This window comes from Bos indicus, chromosome 1 (assembly GCF_029378745.1).
Source record: "Bos indicus isolate NIAB-ARS_2022 breed Sahiwal x Tharparkar chromosome 1, NIAB-ARS_B.indTharparkar_mat_pri_1.0, whole genome shotgun sequence".
Taxonomy (NCBI): Eukaryota; Metazoa; Chordata; class Mammalia; order Artiodactyla; family Bovidae; genus Bos; species Bos indicus.
In genome coordinates this window covers 92256232-92276025 of record NC_091760.1, presented here as the reverse complement: position 1 = coordinate 92276025, position 19794 = coordinate 92256232, and the positions used below count along the sequence as shown (strand labels likewise).

Here is a 19794-nt window from a genome sequence, read left to right as displayed (position 1 = left end):
ATCTATGATTCTCATTTCTGTTTGTAATTGTGATTTTAAGATGACAGATCATAAGAATTCAGATAAAATCTTATAAAACTGCATTATATAATATAATTTCCATCTTGTTAACAATAATGTTTTCTGGTAATTTTTAGATAATTTTGAAAAAAAAAGACATAGAATCATCTATATTGTAGCTAATATGTGGAAATACTAAAAATATTATAGTTGTTAGAATAAAGATGCATTATCACCCTCTGACTCAACCCCTTGATTTACTGTTGGGGGAAAAAGTGTTCATCGTCACGGTGAGGATGAATTCTGAGACTGATACAGTTGAATGGAGGTCAATAACATCAGACTTTTGTCTTCTGGAATATGAGTGAGCATAAGGTCTGTCACAGAGAACTGAAATGCTACTTCTGATATTCAGTGGCCAAGTGAAGACTATTGTGGCTCCGCAATGACTTATGTTTTGTCATTGTTACACCTCTATAATGTTAGGCCCACTGAAAATGGGGATTTTTATCAATTCCTCCTTCCCATGTTCTCTTTCTTTACATACAGATTCATCCCGATGCACTCACACACATAGACTTAAATGAGTATGTGCACATATATCTGCAAGAGTGCACACAGGTCTGTAGTGTTACAGTATTTATGACCATTGGTTTTAAGGTAATTACTGTTTGAATCTGTGCTTTCAATTACAAAGTAAGCCAACCTTAACTATGATAAAATCATATTCCCACCTTATCCTTTCCCACTCCCAGAGCTCAGTGTACAATATCTATGGTATAATGAACATGCATTTATCATTTCTACTGACAATGCTTTTCTTTCCCCTCAACTTCCGATCTTTATCACATTTGCTGCTTCAAAAATAATTAGCAGCTGAATCATTCTAATAGCACGTGTACAGCTGACAGGGTATCAGGGAATGTGCCGTGTTTTTTGAAGATAGAAACCATCCCTGGATATGGGACGCATTGACCCTGTGACCTGAACAACCTTGTGATGACGAGTTGCCCTGTTCAGACCTGAGATGAGCTTTAGGAGGTAATTAGTTTTGAAAGATTGCCAGACTGGTTTTGAACTCTCTCAGGCATTTAAGACCCCAAATCCTCACTTCTGGTCCTCTAAGGCTTATGACAGAAAACAAAACAAAACAAAATGTGACTGATGAGCTTACTTCTTAACTATGTACTGCTCTCCACCTGCTTTACCACTTTAAGGCTCAGAAAGAATCTATCTGCTGAATCAACTTAGGAAAAAAACTCCTGAAAGCCTATTTTTAAAAATTAACAAGACAGATGAAAAAAATTATTTCAAGTTGTTTTCTGGGGTTGATTCTCACATAACATAGTGCAATGATATTTGTGCATTCAACACTTAAGCACCCTGAATACCCTAAGTTTATGGAAATAGAATATAAAATACAGTTTTAAAAAAATAATTTTTTGCATTCTTTTAAACACTGATATACTTATTAAATAATTCACTCCCTTTCCCCCATATATTATTGTAATTGCTGATCCTAGGCAGATATAGACCATATATGCATACTATATGTGTATATATATATATATATATATATACACACACATACATATATATAACTTTCAAGCAATACAGTTACAAAACATATTCATGTTGCCAAACTTCCAGAGCAATACAAGTACATTTCCACAACACTGGAAGGTGATAGTTTACTTGGTATTAATTACTTGAGATAATTTTGTTTCTGTCTTTGAATAGCTCATCATTTTGTTTGATGTACACTTTTATACTCTGAAAAATATTAGATTTCTTGTTTTACAGACTGATCATCATTTCTTTAGCCTTTTCTAGTAGACATATTATCTAAATTTGTCTAGTTCTATACCACTCATCTCAGGTACGAAAACATTCAAGTAATTCAACTGACTTTCACCTATACTCAAATGCTGCTTAATGTTCCTTATACCATTATTTTGATACTCTTATACAAAACTCCGGGAGTTGGTGATGGACAGGGAGGCCTGGCGTGCTGCAATTCACGGGGTCGCGAAGAGTCGGACACGACTGAGTGACTGAACTGAACCGAACTGAATAAAATTAAAAATATACGTATTCTCAGACTTCCCAGCTGTGCAGTGGGTAAAACTCCATGCAGGTTGATAGATGTGAGTTGGATCCCTCATCAGGAAATCAAGATCCCACATGCCATGAGCAACCAAAAATAAATAAAATTTTAAAAAATTACATATTCTCTTACCCCAAATCGGTTTATCTGTAGTAACCTTGTAGAAACTCTCATGGGTATAAAAGTTGATTGATGTACAAATTCATTCATGAAGATTTTGATAGCAGTAGAATAATTTAGAATTGACCAACTCTATAGAATATTATAATTACAGAATTGACAACTTATGGTGAACCTTGTCAGATATATGAACTCCAAAGAAGAGAATTTAGCTTCAGGACTATAGATGAGGCTTGATCACTCAGAGATTTTTGTAGCAGAGTTTTATTACAGTTAAAAGCAGATAGAACAAAGCTTCTTACATAGACATCACAAGTAGGTGGGGGAAGGGGTGGGGAGTGCCCCACTTGCTAGTCTCATCAAGGCCTTATATACGTTTTCAATTGGTTACTAACAATAGAAAGGTCTTAGCAGATCCACTTCCATGACATACACTTTAAGATAACAGGATTAGAACTAACATAGAAATGTCTTACAGGACCCATTACCACAACAAACATTTTAAGATAAAATGATTATTCAGAAGGTTATTCAGTTCAGTTCAGTTTAGTCAGTCCTGTCTGACTCTTTGCAACCCCATGGACTGCAGCATGCCAGGCTTCCCTGTCCAATGAATATTCAGGACTGATTTCCTTTAGGATGGAATGGTTGGATCTCCTTGCAGTTGAAGTGACTCTCAAGAGTCTTCTCCAACACCACAGTTCAAAAACATCAATTCTTCGGCACTCAGCTTTCTTTATGGTCCAATTCTCACATCCATACATGACTACTGGAAAAACCATAGCTTAAGGAAAAACATGTCTTTGAACAGGATACAATGTTGTTATATAATCATTAGTACAGAGTTTAAGGAAAAACAGCCTTGAGCAAGATGAGTTGTTTTGTGGTGTAATCATTAGCTCTGGACTTAAAGAAAAAGAGAATGCCAGAAAAACATCTACTCATGTTTCATTGACTATGTTAAAGCCTTGGACCATGTGGATCACAAAAAAATGTGGAAAATTCTTAAAAGAAATGAGAATACCAGACCACCTTACCTGCAGCCTGAGAAACCTCTATGCTAATCAAGAAGCAATAGTTAGAACTGGACATGGAAAAATGAACTGGTTCAAAATTAGGAAAGGAGTACGTACAAGCTGTATACTATCACCCTGTTTATTTAACTTATATGCAGAGTACATAATGAGAAATGCTGGGCTGGATGAAGCACAAGCTAGAATCAAAATTGCTGGGAGAAATATCAATAATTTCAGGTATGCAGATGACACCACCCTTATGGCAGAAAGTGAAGAGGAGCTCAAAAGCCTCTTGATGAAGGTGAAAGAGGCTTAAAACTCAACATTCAAAAAACGAAGATCTTGGCATCTAGTCCCATCACTTCATGGCAAATTGATGGGGAAACAATGAAAACAGTTACAGATTGTATTTTCTTGGTCTCCAAAATCAATGCAGATGGTGACTGCAACCATGAAATTAAGACACCTGTGGCTTAGAAGGAAAGCGATGACAAACCTAGGCAGTGTAGTAAAAAGCAGAGACATTACTTTGCCAACAAAGGTCCATGTAGTTAAAGCTATGGTTTTTCCTGGAGTCATGTATGGTGTGAGAGTTGGATCATAAAGAAGACCGAGTACCAAAGAATTGTTGTTTTTGAACTGTGGTGTTGGAGAAGACTCTTGAGAGTCCCTTGGACTTCAAGGAGATCAAATGAGTCAATCCTAAAGGAAATCAATCCTGAATATTCATTGGAAGGACTAATGCTGAAGCTCCAATATTTTGGCCACTTGATATGAAGAGCCAACTCATTAGAAAAGACCATGATACTGGGAAAGATTGAAGGCAGAAGGAGAAGGGGATGACAGAGCACAAGATGATTAGATGGCATCACTGACTCAATGGGCATGAGTTTGAGCAAGCTCTGGGAGATGGTAAAGGACAGGGAAGTGTGGCATGCTGCAGTCCATGGGGTCACAAAGTGTTAGACATGACTGAGTTACTGAACGATAATAACAATGAAATAAGCACTTTCACTTTAATTATGAGAGTAGCCATCAGTAATACAAACCCTATTTTCTTAAAAATAACTATGTGTATATGTTCATATATGTATGTGTGTATATGCATGGATGTATACACAGAAAACATGGATGCACTCTGAGAACTTGTATAGCACAAAGCACATTTAAATTTTGAGCATTTCATTTTTATCAATAACCTGAACAACACAGTCTGAACTTGACTAGCTTGAAGGAACCAGCAGGTTATAAGATACTGAAATAATAAAGGATCAGCTGTATTTACAAGGATAACAAAATGACTAGCCAATTTAGTGCACTGGTCATCTCAGGGAAATAACTGTAAATTTAGGAAGCTATGATAAAAGTGAAAAAGCATTCATGATAGTTATTTAATGGTCTGATTTCTGTCAAAGTGGCAGTCCTCTGGAGAAAGTCAAATCAAATATTCTGGGATAATATTGCTGAAATCAGCTTGTTCATTTGATATTTGAGTCTTTTTCATAAAAGTGTAGCACAAAATATATTTTTAAAATCTCTGCTTTTTAAGCTTTTTGATTGCTTGGTTGTCTGGAAAGTGGGAAGTATTTACACTTTCAATTTGTCAGTTTTTTACTATAATGAATTAAAATAGTTGAAAATGAAGAAAAGTCAAATCAGTTAGCTATTTTAATATTTATTCATGACTGAAATAAAGTGTTGTAAATATAGTTTTGATCTTTACATCACCAAATTTATCTTTAAGAAAAGGTCAGAACAAAAAGAAAAAAAAATGCTGTCAGTCCAATTGGAAGTTACTATTTAGTGCTAGCATATGCACAGACTTGTTACACATTTTGAAGGAGACTTTCTGAGAAAATTGTTGATTTGGACTTTATTAATATAATCAGACTCTGTCATACTTAATTTGGGGTAAAGTAAGCAAACATAGTCTATTATTCTTCATCCTCTTCATCTTGCTTTGTTTTATATCTTCTTTGCTATGAAAATTATATAAATTATGCAACAGCTAAATATGTAATGATTGTAGGTCATTGCTTATCTAATGTGCATATAAATCACCTGGGGAATCTTGTTAGGCTTCAGATTCTGATTCAGAAGGGCTGGGGTGGTGGTGATGGTTTAGTCGCTCAGTTGAGTCCAGCTCTTTGTGGCTCCATGGACTGTAGCCTGCCAGACTCCTCTGTCCATGGAATTTTCCAGACAAGAATACTGGAGTGGGCTGCCATTCTTTTCTCCAGGGGATCTTCCCCACCTAGGGCTTGAGCCTGGGTCTCCTGCATTGTAGGCAGATTCTTTACCAACTGAGCCACCTAAGGAATCCCGCCCATGCTACTTTGCTGAAGACTATGCCCTGATTAATGAAGGATCTATAGGGTCTATGGTTATTATATCATGTAGCATGGATACACACACACACACACACACACGAGTCAGGTCTGAGGGTGAAGTTACACACCTCAATTTGGAAGTCATGCTGTCTTCCCCAAAGGCAGCACATCCTCATGTCTGAGCCACACAAGGCCCTTTTTATTTTATTTATCAGTATATTCTTGACCTCATCTCTCATCTTAGTGCTTTAATTCTGAGGATCCCAGTGTCTAAGACTTCTGGTCTCTTAAGGGTTATCTTTCCTGATGCCCCAGGTGATTGGCATTTGCAGTATACACAAACATTTCATTTGAGCTTAAAAGAATTGCATCTCACCACACAAAAGTGCTGACAGCTAACATATTTTCTTTATATACAGATGGGCTTGAAGTGGGCATCAAAGATTTGAAAAAGCATAATGAAAAGCCTATTACATATGTACAATCAGAAACTATTTTACTAATTTTTAACCTCACTTCTAAATTTCAGCCACTGTGGTTTGGCTCTAGGCCTCTGAGCTCGCGTATTGTTTTTATTTCAGTCAATCATGTAATCACAACCCTTCAGTGTTACCTTGGTTGTTCAGATGTAGTAGATGGGATGACAATCTTCTCATAGTGAAATTATTTATTTGTTCTTTTTCAAACAGTGAGTCAGTGATGGAGTCAGTTTTGGGACTCTGTATATCCCATTTCTTCTTTCTGCTGTATGCATGTGGCATTTTATGGAGGACTGGATTACTGAATGAGAAGGATGAATTTGGATCTTTATTTGGGTTACAAAGAGTTCATAAAGTGAAGAAAGAACTAGATACCTACTAAAATAAAACTTAGTGTCAGTCTTTATTGAGCATACAAAATGTACAAGGTATGATATAAATGTCACAATCTAAAAGTTAAAGTGCTAAAATATAATGTCGTGTATTTCCTGGATGGTACTCTTTGTGTCAAGGTACATAATCCATCTGATTTTCAGCTTACATCTAATGGATTCTTATCATTTATAAGTGTTTTAAAATATAACTGAGTAAAAATGGTACATGTGTTTGGTTTTATTCTTAATCATACAAGTAGATTAAATTCTCTTAGTTTTTCAACAAATGAGTTTTTTTTTTAATAACTTTCATCTGTAATTTAGTGTTAGTGTCCTCCTGTAAAGTCCTTCTTTTAGTACCTGCTCTTCGAAGTGAACTGTTTGTCAAATTTCCATTAAGCTGAAGGTGAAAAATTAATGAACCACTTACTTCAGATATTTCAAAACTAATGCAAGTCTATTAGTCATGCAATACAAAAAAATCAAAGATGTTGGTTTGTTCAATTACTGTTTAGGGTTCACTCATATTTAACTTTTAAATGCATTGTTTCAGATGCTTAATATAACATTCGGGAGAAAAAAAGGAATGTAGTTATTTTTTATTAACTTAAAAATATATCTCAAAGATAATTTTATTTATATAAATACTGTTTGTAACCCGGAACAGTTAATTAGTGAGTTGATGGGAGTGGGTGGGTTTTGAAGATTTTGAGAGTAGTTAGCTTGCAAGAAAGCACTAATATATAACAAGCATGGGATTCATAGAATTCTGATTAGCTTTCAGTTGTACCTCTGCTCCAAATTATAGACATTTAGAAAATCAGTAAGATAGAGACACTGAACTATTTTTCAAGGAATTGTTAATTCATCCTCCCTCCCTGCCTTCTTCCTTTTCTTTCCTTTTTCTTTTCCTTCCTTTCCTTTCCTTACCCCATTAATTACTGAGCTCTTGTTATGATCCTAGCAATGTGCTGGATAGTGTGTGTAATGATGGGAAAGACTTGCTCCTTTTCTTTAAGGAGTTTAGAAGAGAAAATCAAAGTGTTTTTGCATAGTGATCAGGTAATTAGAAATGCCAAGCACTGAAAAAAAAAGGTGCAGATAAATCACATAGAGCTGAAGGTGTCAGAGAAAGTTTCTTATAGAAAATGAGTTAAGCTTTAAAGGAAGTGTATATTTCAGAGATGTTCAGACATGTGATACATGAGAGAAGCAAATAAAGTGGAAGAAATGGCTTAAGCAAAACATGGAGGATATAAATCACAGAATATGCAGGGGGACAGTTTAAGTATTAGCATAAGATACATGGAGAGGGATAGTAGGAGATAATGTTGGAAACATAAGGTCTGAAATTGTGAAGGGCCTTGAATGGCAAGATCAGTAAGGAAATTCAGTATTTGAATTGAGGAGAGGTGCAATCACGAAACATTTTAAGAAGTTTAATTTTGTGTTGGCAACATGTTAGCACCTAACATCCATGAAAACTGCAAAATAACAGATTGAACATTTGTTGCAAATACTGTCTCATTGTCCCCATCCACTGGAAGTTTCAACGGCAATTGCTAAGGGAGGAAATGCATGCTGGGAGAGCCAAAGTGAGATGGCTATATCAGGAGGACCTCTCAGCTGGCTTGCTGAGTGGGCCACACTGTCTGTGCCTTAGAGCACCAGCATGGAGCAACAGCAACTCGGGACAGCAACTTCCTTGTGGTATGAAAGTCCCCTTCAGTTGCCCTCAACTTGCTGCATGGCTGCTTACATCTTCTGTGTGAACCATGCAGGGCTTGATTCATGGGCATACAACTCACACTCAGAAAGATGCACACTTGATTCAGTTCCCTGCTATTGCCATGTTGAAATCCTTCCTACTTTTTGATCAAGAGTTCTTTGGCCACCTCATGCGAAGAGTTGACTCACTGGAAAAGATTCTGATGCTTGGAGGGATTGGGGGCAGGAGGAGAAGGGGACGACAGAGGATGAGATGGCTGGATGGCATCACTGGCTCGATGGTTGTGAGTCTGAGTGAACTCCGGGAGTTGGTGATGGACAGGGAGGCCTGGCATGGTGCGATTAATGGGGTCGCAAAGAGTCGGACACGACTGAGCGACTGATCTGATCCCACATTGTCATTTTGCTCTGGTCTTGTGAATTATGTGTCCAGTCTTGGTACTTTGACATGGAAATGGTTAGGATGCAATAAACTACATTACAGTCAAAATGCATGGTCGTATAGCCATATAAAAAGGAGTACTAACTTATGAGACCAGCTTTGTGTTTATACAACAAAACTGAACCTAAGCTTAAATCTTACTACTTTTTCTTCAAAGCCATGACTTCTGTGGCTGCCACAGCTAAATATGTTTTAGCTGTGTGGTTTTCCTGATGATAAATTAAGGAAAGCCTTCCATAACATATTGTGTCATTAATAATCTTCCTCCTGGAGCCTGGATACCAGTATTGTCGAGTTCTGCACCCCCTGCAGTCCTATCAAATTAAATTCTGAGAAAACCTGTGGCAATTATTTTCTCTAATAAAAGTTCTAAAAAATAGAACTCTATGTTCACAAACATTATTGGCTGCCTGATAGTCATTCTGTTGTGTATTTCATTTTCTGAGTCAGTATAAATATATATAAACTGAATAAAAGTGTTTTTTTTTTTTAGTTTTTTCCTTATGTGGAGTTTATTCTCTTCATTCTCTTTATTCTGAATACTTGTGCAATTTTCTCTTGCTTGTGTTACTATAGTTGTTTCTCTCCTTATTTTCATTTAATTTTTATTTTTTCAAAGTTATAGATGAATATAAATAGAAATTTCTACAAAGCTTAGACACATTTATAAAAATGTGTCACCTTCTCTCATCCTTCCTTGTGTTTCTCTCTGCTTTGTCTATATCCCCAAAGCAAGCACTAAAATGCTCTCAACATTTTTGGTTGTTACCTATTTTTCATATTTATTTCACTGCCTCTCAAGAGTATGTTTAATAGTTGAATTCATTTTTCAGTTATATCCATTATATTGACTTACTACTATGAAAGATAAAGATTTCATTTTCTTTCATCGGTTTCCATATTCCCTCAACCCTGACATTTTCCCTTTTTTCTTTTTTCCTGAAGAATGATATTTATTTTTGTATTAAAAAGTCATTGTTTATATTTCTATGGGGCTTCCCAGGTGGCTTAGTAGCAAAGAATTTGATTGCCAGTGCAGGAGACACAAGAGATGCAGGATCAATCCCTGGTCAGGAAGATTCTTTAGAGGAGGAAATGACAACCCACTCCAGTATTCTTATCTGGAAAATTCCATGGACAGAGGAGCCTGGCCATGGGGTCACAAAGAATGGGACATGACTGAAGCTACTACTTAGCATGCACACATGCACACACCTGGAAGGAAGGATTCTGTGCACCAATGAGAACAAGGCATCTGAAGGGTCTTAGCAATCATAACACCACCCCATTTAAAGGATGAGAGACACCCTTCCCTGTGTCTGGCATCTCCCTGTTCAGTGTCCCACCTACAGTCTCTGCTGGAAGGAGGACCAGGCACTGTTCATGTTGACTGAATGAGTGAGGGGTTCAGGAGAAGAGACTCCTTCACAATCAGAATTTGACCAATCCCTGCTGTTTTCAGCCCTTCCTTTACCCCCTTTTTAATAGGTAGCTGATATTTTCAATTCTCAAGTCTCTCTGGGTTCTATAATACAAATTGCATTGCTTTTCAGCTTCTTCACTCTGCTGGCTTATGTTTTGGTCTCCTTGGTCTGTCACATCAGTTGACACTCATCTGCTTTCCAGCTTCTAGTGTCTTACTGCTAGTGTGTCTCCTATTCTCTTAGCCCCTGTGGATTGATGCTTTTCTATCCCTTTGTTGTCATTTCAGTAGCGAATGGAAGTAAATGCCTATGTACAGTCTGCCATCACGAACTAGGTTACATAATGCTGTTTGTACTGAATTTTTATTATCAAGTATCTCAGATCATTTTTAACAAGTAGACAGTATAAATAAGGAGTAAACAAATAAATGAGTCTAAAAAACTTACCACTCATCATTTAAATACTTATTATAGAAAATCTGCTCTTCAAGTGTCTTTAATTTCTGTTTGCTAAGGATTCTATTTTTCTCTTTTGAATACAGATGGAAGCTTTAGACAACACCGATCAAACCTCACCTCTCTACTAGTGCAGCCCATCTCAGCATCTCTTGTTGCAAAACTCATCTCTTTGCCAAAGGATAGAACCACAAATGGTGCCTGCAGCCCTCTAGAACTTCCAAATAATGGTAAAATATTTAATGTCTTTCTGTGTGTCTTATGGTTTTTATAAGGCCCATCCATGATCATTTTTAATCTGTTTGGCATGTTTAGGATTATTCTTTCTCAAAAAAACCAAAAACATTTATTTCTGTTGATATGAGCATTTATTTCTCTTCTCTGGCTTTTCGAAAGTAATTCTATAAAGACTGAAAGTTGACCAAGCTGAGAGATTAAAAAAAGAAGAAAAGCATTTTGAACTGCAGCTAAGAAAAGCAGCTTTACAAATAAAGCATTTTGTACATTCATGAAAATCTGCTTAACATAGCTTCTCAGTTTCAGCTTCAGCAGGCTTGTTGCCTGCCAAGATTCAGTGGATAGCAGTCAGCTATCTGGGGTATGAAGTCTTTTAGTAGAAAGCATTAAAGCCTAATTCCTGCAATTGACTAAAAAATCCCTCTGTCTTTATGCATCATTGTTGGAGAGATGCTTCTTATACTGCAGTGCAGTTTGTCAGGCCTTGTTGGACCACATAGGATAAAACTGAAGTAGTTAAGCTACCTGTGGTGGGATGAAAGTCATGGGCTGCATCTTATTTCTGCCTCCACCCTCAGCATTAGACTACTAAAGGAGAGACTTTCTTTATATATTGTTAAATTTGTATCTAGTTGGCTGTGAAATTCAACTTTAGGGGTCCGTTTTTGTGTCCAGACCCAGAGGCTCAACTACCCATGTTTTATCTCATTTCTTTTCTCCTGACAACAAAAGCATAAAAAATATGTTTTGAAAAAGCCTAAAAAAAAAAAAAAGACCCTGAATGCCTTCTGAATTGCCCTTTCTTAGGGACAGGTTTTTTAAAATTCTGTAGAATGAGAACCTCTTAAACTGATTATTGATCGAACATAGTAGGAACTATAGAAAATAATGCTAAGACTACGTCCTCAAAATAGGAAAGAAGTTGTTCTGGGGAAGCTTTTTGTTTAGCTTTTTCTATGTTCTAGTCTGAGCCCCAGATTTTGATAATGAGCTCTATTTGCTAAAATATGTAATTAACACTATACTAATAATTTTCTTGTAAGAAAAGTATCAGACATTGAAAAGATCAGACTTAAGTCCGGATTTAATTAACTGATTGGCTTATTCAATAAACAGTCAGAGTCCCTCCTATCTTAGTCTGTAGAAGGAGATCCTGATTGCCTCAAGTCTATCAGCTTATCACATCAACCATGTGGGTTGACAGCTGGGTCAAGGATGATGCAAATTTGGCCAAACAGAGACATGACTCAATCTCTGGACTTTGAGCAATGGCTAATTTTAATGGTAGAACTGAATAAGAAATCATATAGCTCTAGGATATTTTGGTCCTTTTGAGGACCTTGAGGGCATATTACCTGACAATGGAACCAAGGTGAGGAAGGGGTAGATGAATAATGTAAAGGGAGAGAGTGTGAGAAACAGACTACCTCTTGTCCACATAATTTGATGCCTAAATAAAGCCTTGTCTGAAGCCATAGCTACTGAATTAGCTGTATATATGTTGATACATTCCCTTTTTAATAGTCAACTTATTTGTTTGATTTTCAGTTACTTAGAAACAAAAGTCATGCAACTGATGTAAAACTTACACTAAAGTAAAGAATATTTGCATACATGAAACAAGACTCAGCAAAGTGTAGTGAAGAGGATGTTATTTATATGGCAAATCCTGGGAGAACTAAGAAGATTGTATAAGGGATAGAAAAACAAGCAGAAGAAAAATTTCTTGCCCAAATATAAACAGATTTTTTGCATTGACTAAATAATTAGATATTGATGCCATTTAATTTCCCATGATCTTATTTTCTGTAAGTCTTACTCACTGATTATATATTGTCAGTCTTTGTCCTTGAGAGTCAATCAATAGCTGGGAATTTGAATTTTCATATATCAATCTGAGCTTGTCATTAAAAACCATGACTGCAATGAAAAAAAAATTAGATGAGAAAGTATAAAATCCATTAGTATAATACAGAGTGGAAGCCTTAATGAATCATGTTAAAAGAAATATTTTAATATGTTTAAATTACTTTTGATAAATTGAAAAAAATGACTTACTATGATGCATAAAACTTAGTTTCATTAGTGTTAAATTTTCAACTAAGTAAGTTTGGATCATATATCTTCAGATAATATATCTTCACACATACAAAAATGTATATAACTCCTATTTCTCTATTCACAATTTTATATGTTCTTTGTTCAAAATATTTTTATCAGAAGAATTTAATCTCTTCTGATAATGTTTATAATTCTTACATACTTAAAATGAATTTTGAATATCTATATTTCTAATTTGTTAAAGAAAGTATGTATTATTATCATTTCTTGAACAGAGAAAAAGATGTACTGAAAATATTATCTATAAACTTTGGTGATTTTACAATTTTTTGGCAAATAATACAAATTAGCTCTTGAGGAGACATCCACTAACAAAAAATGTTAGTAAAAATAAGTCTAGCATTGCTGTTTTTTACATCTGAGACTAATCATCCTGTTCAGTGTAGCTTCAGTGCTGCTGTATGTGAAAGATCCAGGAGCACATTGTGCTATTTTGATTAAAAAAAAAAAAAAAAGTCTTGAGCTGTGTGTGTGTGCGTATGTGTATATGTATGTGAAGTAGGCAATGGAGTAGTTTGGATGGGAATAGCTACCCACTCCAGTATTCTTGCCTGGAAAATGCCCTGGACAGAGGAACCTGGTGGGCTATAGTTCATGGGGTCACAAAGAATCGGACGTGACTGAGCGACTAACACTTTCACGTTGGATATTATATGGTGTGGCTTGGCTTTTGGAGGCTTTGTAAAAGAGAATTTCCCAGTAGATCTGAAGTAAAAAAGAATTGAAAGCTTATTTTAGAGCAGCATGGGCTTTAATAACTTCTAGCCATCAATATGGAAGAAAATATCTAGAAAAACATGAGGAAAAATGTAATTTATTCAGACAACTCCTACAAAGCATTCATATAGGTATGATGGCCACTCTTCAAAATTCAGTGAGCTAGACTGCTGTAGGAAAGACTGATAGATCTTGTGACAGACGCAAGCTAGATGTTAGAATCACTAAGCTATACTGGTGATACCCCAATTTTATGCCTCTTCAAGCTGCCAGTTGCAGAGTGAACCTAGGAGTCTGAGCAGGAAGCTGACAACAGAGTAATCTATAGAACTAAAGATCAGCCTTCATGAGCTGCCAGTCTGAAGTCCTCAGACAAAAGGAAGAAAAAGCTTCAGAAATCACTTTGAAGGTCTGTTCATCAAGGGTCTTAAACAGAGTGAACATAGGTGGGAAACCTATTGTCCAAAGTCCACAGAAAGTACAGTCAATTCTCTGTTTCCCAGGGAGTACAGGTTGGGTTTACAGAGGGTGACACAGATCTGTCATTTAGCAGAACTTCTCGAGTTTCCAGCTTTCCATCCTGACAGCTTTGATTTTAGGAAATGATTTAGCTTGGATCCAGTCTAGAGTTTTGTTTGGTTGTTTGCTGGGAAGACTTAAAGACAAGCTGAAATATACACTTTTAAACAAAATTCCTTTAACAAGTATTTTCCAACTTTTAATGTTTCTCAGCAATTTTTACAGGTTCTTGCATTCTTATCACATGTCACTTAAGTACATGTCACTCCTTCCAAATTATGGAAGTTCCAACTAAACTCTGTAGTTTATATATAAATCCATCAGAGCATACCCTACCTTTATATTTTAAAGATCATTTTTCATAATCCTTTTTTTCACAGTGGGGTGACCATTGTTATTTACTATTCTAGAAACTGCCAGAGATTCCTGAATGCCTTTCTGGGTCTATATCATGCCATTCCCTTCATGCGTCCACAGTTTCTCACCATTATTTTATTCAGTATTATCCACATATGTCTTACAAGTTGTAAAGCCACAGTATCCTCTAAAACTCCATATAAGCACCACCTCCTCTGTGGAGCGCCCTTTGGAATTCTACTCCAGTTGGAAGTGCCCTGACTCTCTCTGCTATGCTTTAGGAAGTTATTAACGTATGCTATGTAGTATGGGGATATCATACTTTTCTGAGGAAGAGATAAGCAATGTGAATTTTTGTTAGAATGTATTGTTTCTACTTTATTTCTATATGGTTTCAATTCTTTCAGGTTTCGTTTATAATCCAGTACATAATCAATGTCCCATGAGAATGTAAAAACAGTGTGTACTATATAAATGTCAGGTTTTAGACCAAGTATCTAAGATCATTCAAATATTTTGTATCTTATTTTGAACACTACAATCTCCCACAGTATCAATTTATTTATTTTACTTGTAGTTCTATTAATTTTTGATTTATATATTTTGTAGTCATTTCTTAGGTGTTTATAAATTCAAATATATCAAATATTCCAGGTTGGCTGAAACACTTACCAAATAAAGTTATCTTTACATCTAGAATGCAAGTCTTAAATTTGATTTGACCTGATACTAATTTAGCTACATTAGCTTTTTTATTTTTTTTCAGTCAGCGTCTTTATGCTATATCATTTTTTAATTTCAACCTTTTTGTGTCTTTCTTTTTTTAGTATGCCTAAAATAAGCGAATAATTTGTATTTTATATGCAATCCAATCTTTTAACTGAAGCATCTAATCCATTATATTTAATGTGATTACCAATGTATTTATGCTTATATTTTTCACCTTGATTTGAATTTCTACTTTTTACCACATATTTTCCTTTTATTTTGTATCTCTTTTAGGTTTTAGGTTTTTCCATTATATTTTTTCCTCTACTATTTTAGAAGTTATCAATATTTTTGGTATTCTTTTAGAGTTACCCTAGTATTATTGCTTCTTGGGTATCTCCTCTACTGCTCTGCTCTATGGTAGCTCTCTTGGGAGGGAATGGGGAGAGCTGTCCTTTAGGGTTCCTGCTTCATGGAGGAAGAGTCTCTTTTTTGGAACTACTTTCTTCTCTACAGCTTGGACAGGCCCAGGGCATTTTCTTCTGACATTTGTAGCCCATAAAGCTATCAAAATTAAAAAGTTCTCCAGGTTTAATAAATTTCCCTCAGCTTTATTACTTTACTTATCTTGGGTCCCATCACAACCTATATTTTCATCTAGTAATTCCTTACTTTCTTGCTAGAACTTAGATGGTATTAACAAGATTTGTTACATATTTTATTCAGCATTTTAAATTATATTTAATGGGAGGGCTTGTTGGAATATCCTAGCCCACCATACCACTAGAAAAGGCACCCTTCTCTCATTTATTTCCTGACAACAAAAATGAATGACTCAGTGAATATACCCAAGTTGCTCAACATATAAATCAGGCTGTCATCAGGAAATCAATGATGCACTAAACTGTGCAATCCAAGGAAATTTAATTAGGGGCCTGTGGAGAATGAAAATGGAAACAGAAAAGGGATAGCTAGTTATTATTCCTCCTAACCTAAAGTGAAGAAGTGAAGAAAAAGCAAGAGTTCCAGAAAAACATCTACTTCTGCTTTACAGACTATGCCAAAGCCTTTGACTGTGTGGATCACAACAAACTGTGGAAAATTCTTCAAGAGATGGGAATACCAGACCATTTACCTGCCTCCTGAGAAATCCGTACTCAGGTCAAGAAACAACAGTTAGAACCAGACATGGAGCAAATGACTGGTTCCAAACTGGGAAAGGAATATGTCAAGGCTATATACTCTGGTTATTTAAATTCTATGCAGAGTACATCATGAGAAACACTGGGCTGGATGAAGCACAAGCTGGAATCAAGATTGCCGGGAGAAATATCAATAACTTCACATATGCAGATAACACCACCCTTATGGCAGAAAGTGAAAAGGAACTAAAGAGTCTCTATGAAAGTGAAAGAGGAGAGTGAAAAAGCTGGCTTAAAACTCAGCATTCATAAAGCAAAGATTATAGCATCTGGTTCCATCACTTCACAGCAAATAGTTGGGGAAACAAAGGAAACAATGGCAGACTTTATTTTCTTGGGATCCAAAATCACTGCAGATGATGACTGTAACCATGAAATTATAAGATGCTTGCTCCCTGAAAGAAAAGCTATGACAAACCTAGACAGCATATTAAGAAGCAGAGACATTGCTTTGCTGACAAAGGTCCATCTAGTCAAAGTTATGTTTTTGCCAGTAGTAGTCATGTATGGATGTAAGAGTTGGACCATAATGAAAGCTGAGTGCTGAAGAATTGAAGCCTTTGAACTATGATGTTGGAGAAGACTCTTAAGAGTCCCTTCAACTGCAAGGATATCAAACCAGTCCATCCTAAAGGAAATCAGTCCTGAATATTCATTGAAAGGACAGATGTTGAAGCTGAAGCTCCAATACTTTGGCCACCTGATGCAAAGAACTGACTCATTGGAAAAGACCCTGATGCTGGGAAAGATTGAAGGCAGGAGGAGAAGAGGATGACAGAGGATGAGATGGTTGGATGGCATCACCGACTGGATGGAAATGAGGTTGCACAAGATCTGGGAGTTGGTGATGGACTTGGAAGACTGGCATGCTGCAGTCCATGGGGTCGCAAAGAGTTATACGTGACTGAGAAATTGAACTGAAATGAAACATGAAATGGCAAAAGAAGAAAGTAGTTACAGGAACTGGCAAGTCTTTGAGCTTTAGGAGAGGCTGGTCTGTTAAAGCTGTGGATTTCATCTACAGATATACAGTCACTGCCAGCAAGTGACCAGTCAGAAAAGGTGATGGAAAATAATCTTTCTCTCACCTAACCTGCTGATCATTTGTTGATGTCTTCCATTTGCTAAACTCAACTTGGAGCCAAGTGTAAAGGAGCCAGGTAGATGTACTCTATAGAGATTACCCTCCTGGGTCAGAGATCTGGTTAAAGGATAAACACAGATCTGGAAGGACAAATGGAAAATGTGCAGCATGGAGTATTATAGATGACTAGCCCGCTGACTAACATGATGACTTGTGACATGTAGACTGTTCAGGCTGAAAAATGTATACACATGTGTTAGTTTTCACTCTTAGATACAAAGAAGGTAAAAGATATTTTTCCTGGTGTTTCAGTTCAGTTCAATCGCTCAGTTGTGTCCAACTCTTTTCAACCCCATGGACTACAGCATGCCAGGCCTCCCTATCCCTCACCAACTCCTGGAGTTTACCCAAACTCATGTCCATTGAGTCAGTGATGCTATCCAGCCATCTCATCCTCTGTCGTCCCCTTCTCCTCTTCCCTTCAATCCTTCCCAGCATCAGGGTCTTTTCAAATGAGTCAGTTCTTCACATCAGGTGGCCAAAGTATTGGAGTTTCAGCTTCAACATCAGTCCTTCCAATGAACACTCAGGACTGATTTCCTTTAGGATGGACTGGTTGGATCTCCTTGCAGTTGAAGGGACTCTCAAGAGTCTTTTCCAACACCACAGTTCAAAAGTATCAATTCTTCAGTGCTCAGCTTTCTTTATAGTCCAACTCTCACATCCATACATGACTACTGGAAAAACCATAGCCTTGACTAGACAGATCTTTGTTGGCAAAGTAATGTCTCTGCTTTTTAATATGCTGTCTAGGTTGGTCATAACTTTCCTTTCAAGGAGTAATTGTCTTTTAATTTCATGGTTGCAGTCACCATCTGCAGTGATTTTGGAGCCCCCAAAAATAAACTCTGCCACTGTCTCCACTGTTTCCCCATCTATTTGCCATGATGTAATGGGACCAGATGCCATGATCTTCGTTTTCTGAATGTTGAGCTTTAAGCCAATTTTTTCACTATCCTCTTTCACTTTCATCAATAGGCTCTTTAGTTCTTCTTTGTTTTCTGCCATAAGGGGGGTGTAATGTGCATATCTGAGGTTATTGATATTTCTCCCAGCAATCTTGATTCTAGCTTGTGCTTCATCCAGCCCAGTGATTCTCATGACGTACTCTGCATATAAGTTAAATAAGCAGGGTGACAATATACAGGCTTGATGTACTCCTTTTCCTATTTGGAACCAGTCTGTTGTTCCATGTCCAGTTCTAACTGTTGCTTCCTGACATGCATACTGATTTCTCAAGAGGTTCCTGGTATTTACATTCTTCAAAATATTTTCCAATTTAGATACTTTTGCTACTTAAAAGAATAATATTTATTTAAACTTAAAATTTTTTTTTCCAAATGCATGCAAGCTCACAAGAGTAAATACATACATGGATTTATCTGTCTTTATGTGTTCACTAAAGACATGGGTTAGCTACTATTGCCTAGAAGTGTATGGTAAAAGAGACCAAGCAAATAGTTTTTGTTTAATATCTTTTTGCCAGTCTCACTTTTTCAGAACCAAACTTTTATAGTACTAAAACATATTTTGGGAGTATTCATGCATATTTTTTTCTTTTCAAATGTGATCTCTGTTATTACAATATGGTTACTATTTACTGAGTTAGAAAATAGATAAGTAAAAATATGCAAACATATTACATTCTGTGTTAGTCATTTTAGGCTTCTGTAATAAGATACCACAGACTGAATGTATTAGACAACAGACATTTATTTTCTCACAGTTCTAGAGCTAATAAGTCCCAACTCAAAGTGCAAGAGAATTAGGATTCTGGTCAGAGTTCTCTCCCTGGCTAATAGAGGACTTCCTTCTCTCTGAGTCCTCACATGGCCTTTCCTCTGTGTACACACGGAGAGAGTAACAGATCTCTTATGTCTCTCCCTTTTCCTTTAAGACCACCAATCCAATGAGATTAGGGTACCATTCTTAAGATCTCTCTTAACTTCAATTTTCTCTTTAAAGGTTCTGTTTCCTTCCTTTTCAATACAGCCAGATTGGAGTTGAGGGCTTCAACATATGAATTTTAAGGGATACAGTTTAATCTAGAACAGATTCCTAATACCCAATAATTATAACTATCAATACCTTCCTATAAATTTATCTAGATTTATATATAAATATGTTATATAACGCGCTAAAGCGCAGGCGGCTGCGACGGGCGCCCGCGCGGCCGAGAGGAGCTACCCCACGTCCGAGATCCGGGGCAGAAGCCGGGAGGACCAAAGAATGCTCAAACTACCGCACAATTGCACTCATCTCACACGCTAGTAGAGTAATGCTTAAAATTCTCCAAGCCAGGCTTCAGCAATA

The 19794-nt window shown here is 36.5% G+C and overlaps 1 protein-coding gene across 5 annotated transcripts in view; it reads left to right on the top strand.

The window, feature by feature from the left end:
* NAALADL2 (N-acetylated alpha-linked acidic dipeptidase like 2) overlaps positions 1–19794 on the top strand; it is a 1369359-nt gene that overhangs the window by 899494 nt on the left and 450071 nt on the right. For all 5 annotated transcript variants that reach the window (XM_070802872.1, XM_070802828.1, XM_070802665.1 and 2 more), the window contains one exon: positions 10563–10706. In XM_070802872.1, coding sequence (XP_070658973.1) covers positions 10563–10706 — 144 coding nt within the window. The remainder of the gene's footprint in view (positions 1–10562; positions 10707–19794) is intronic.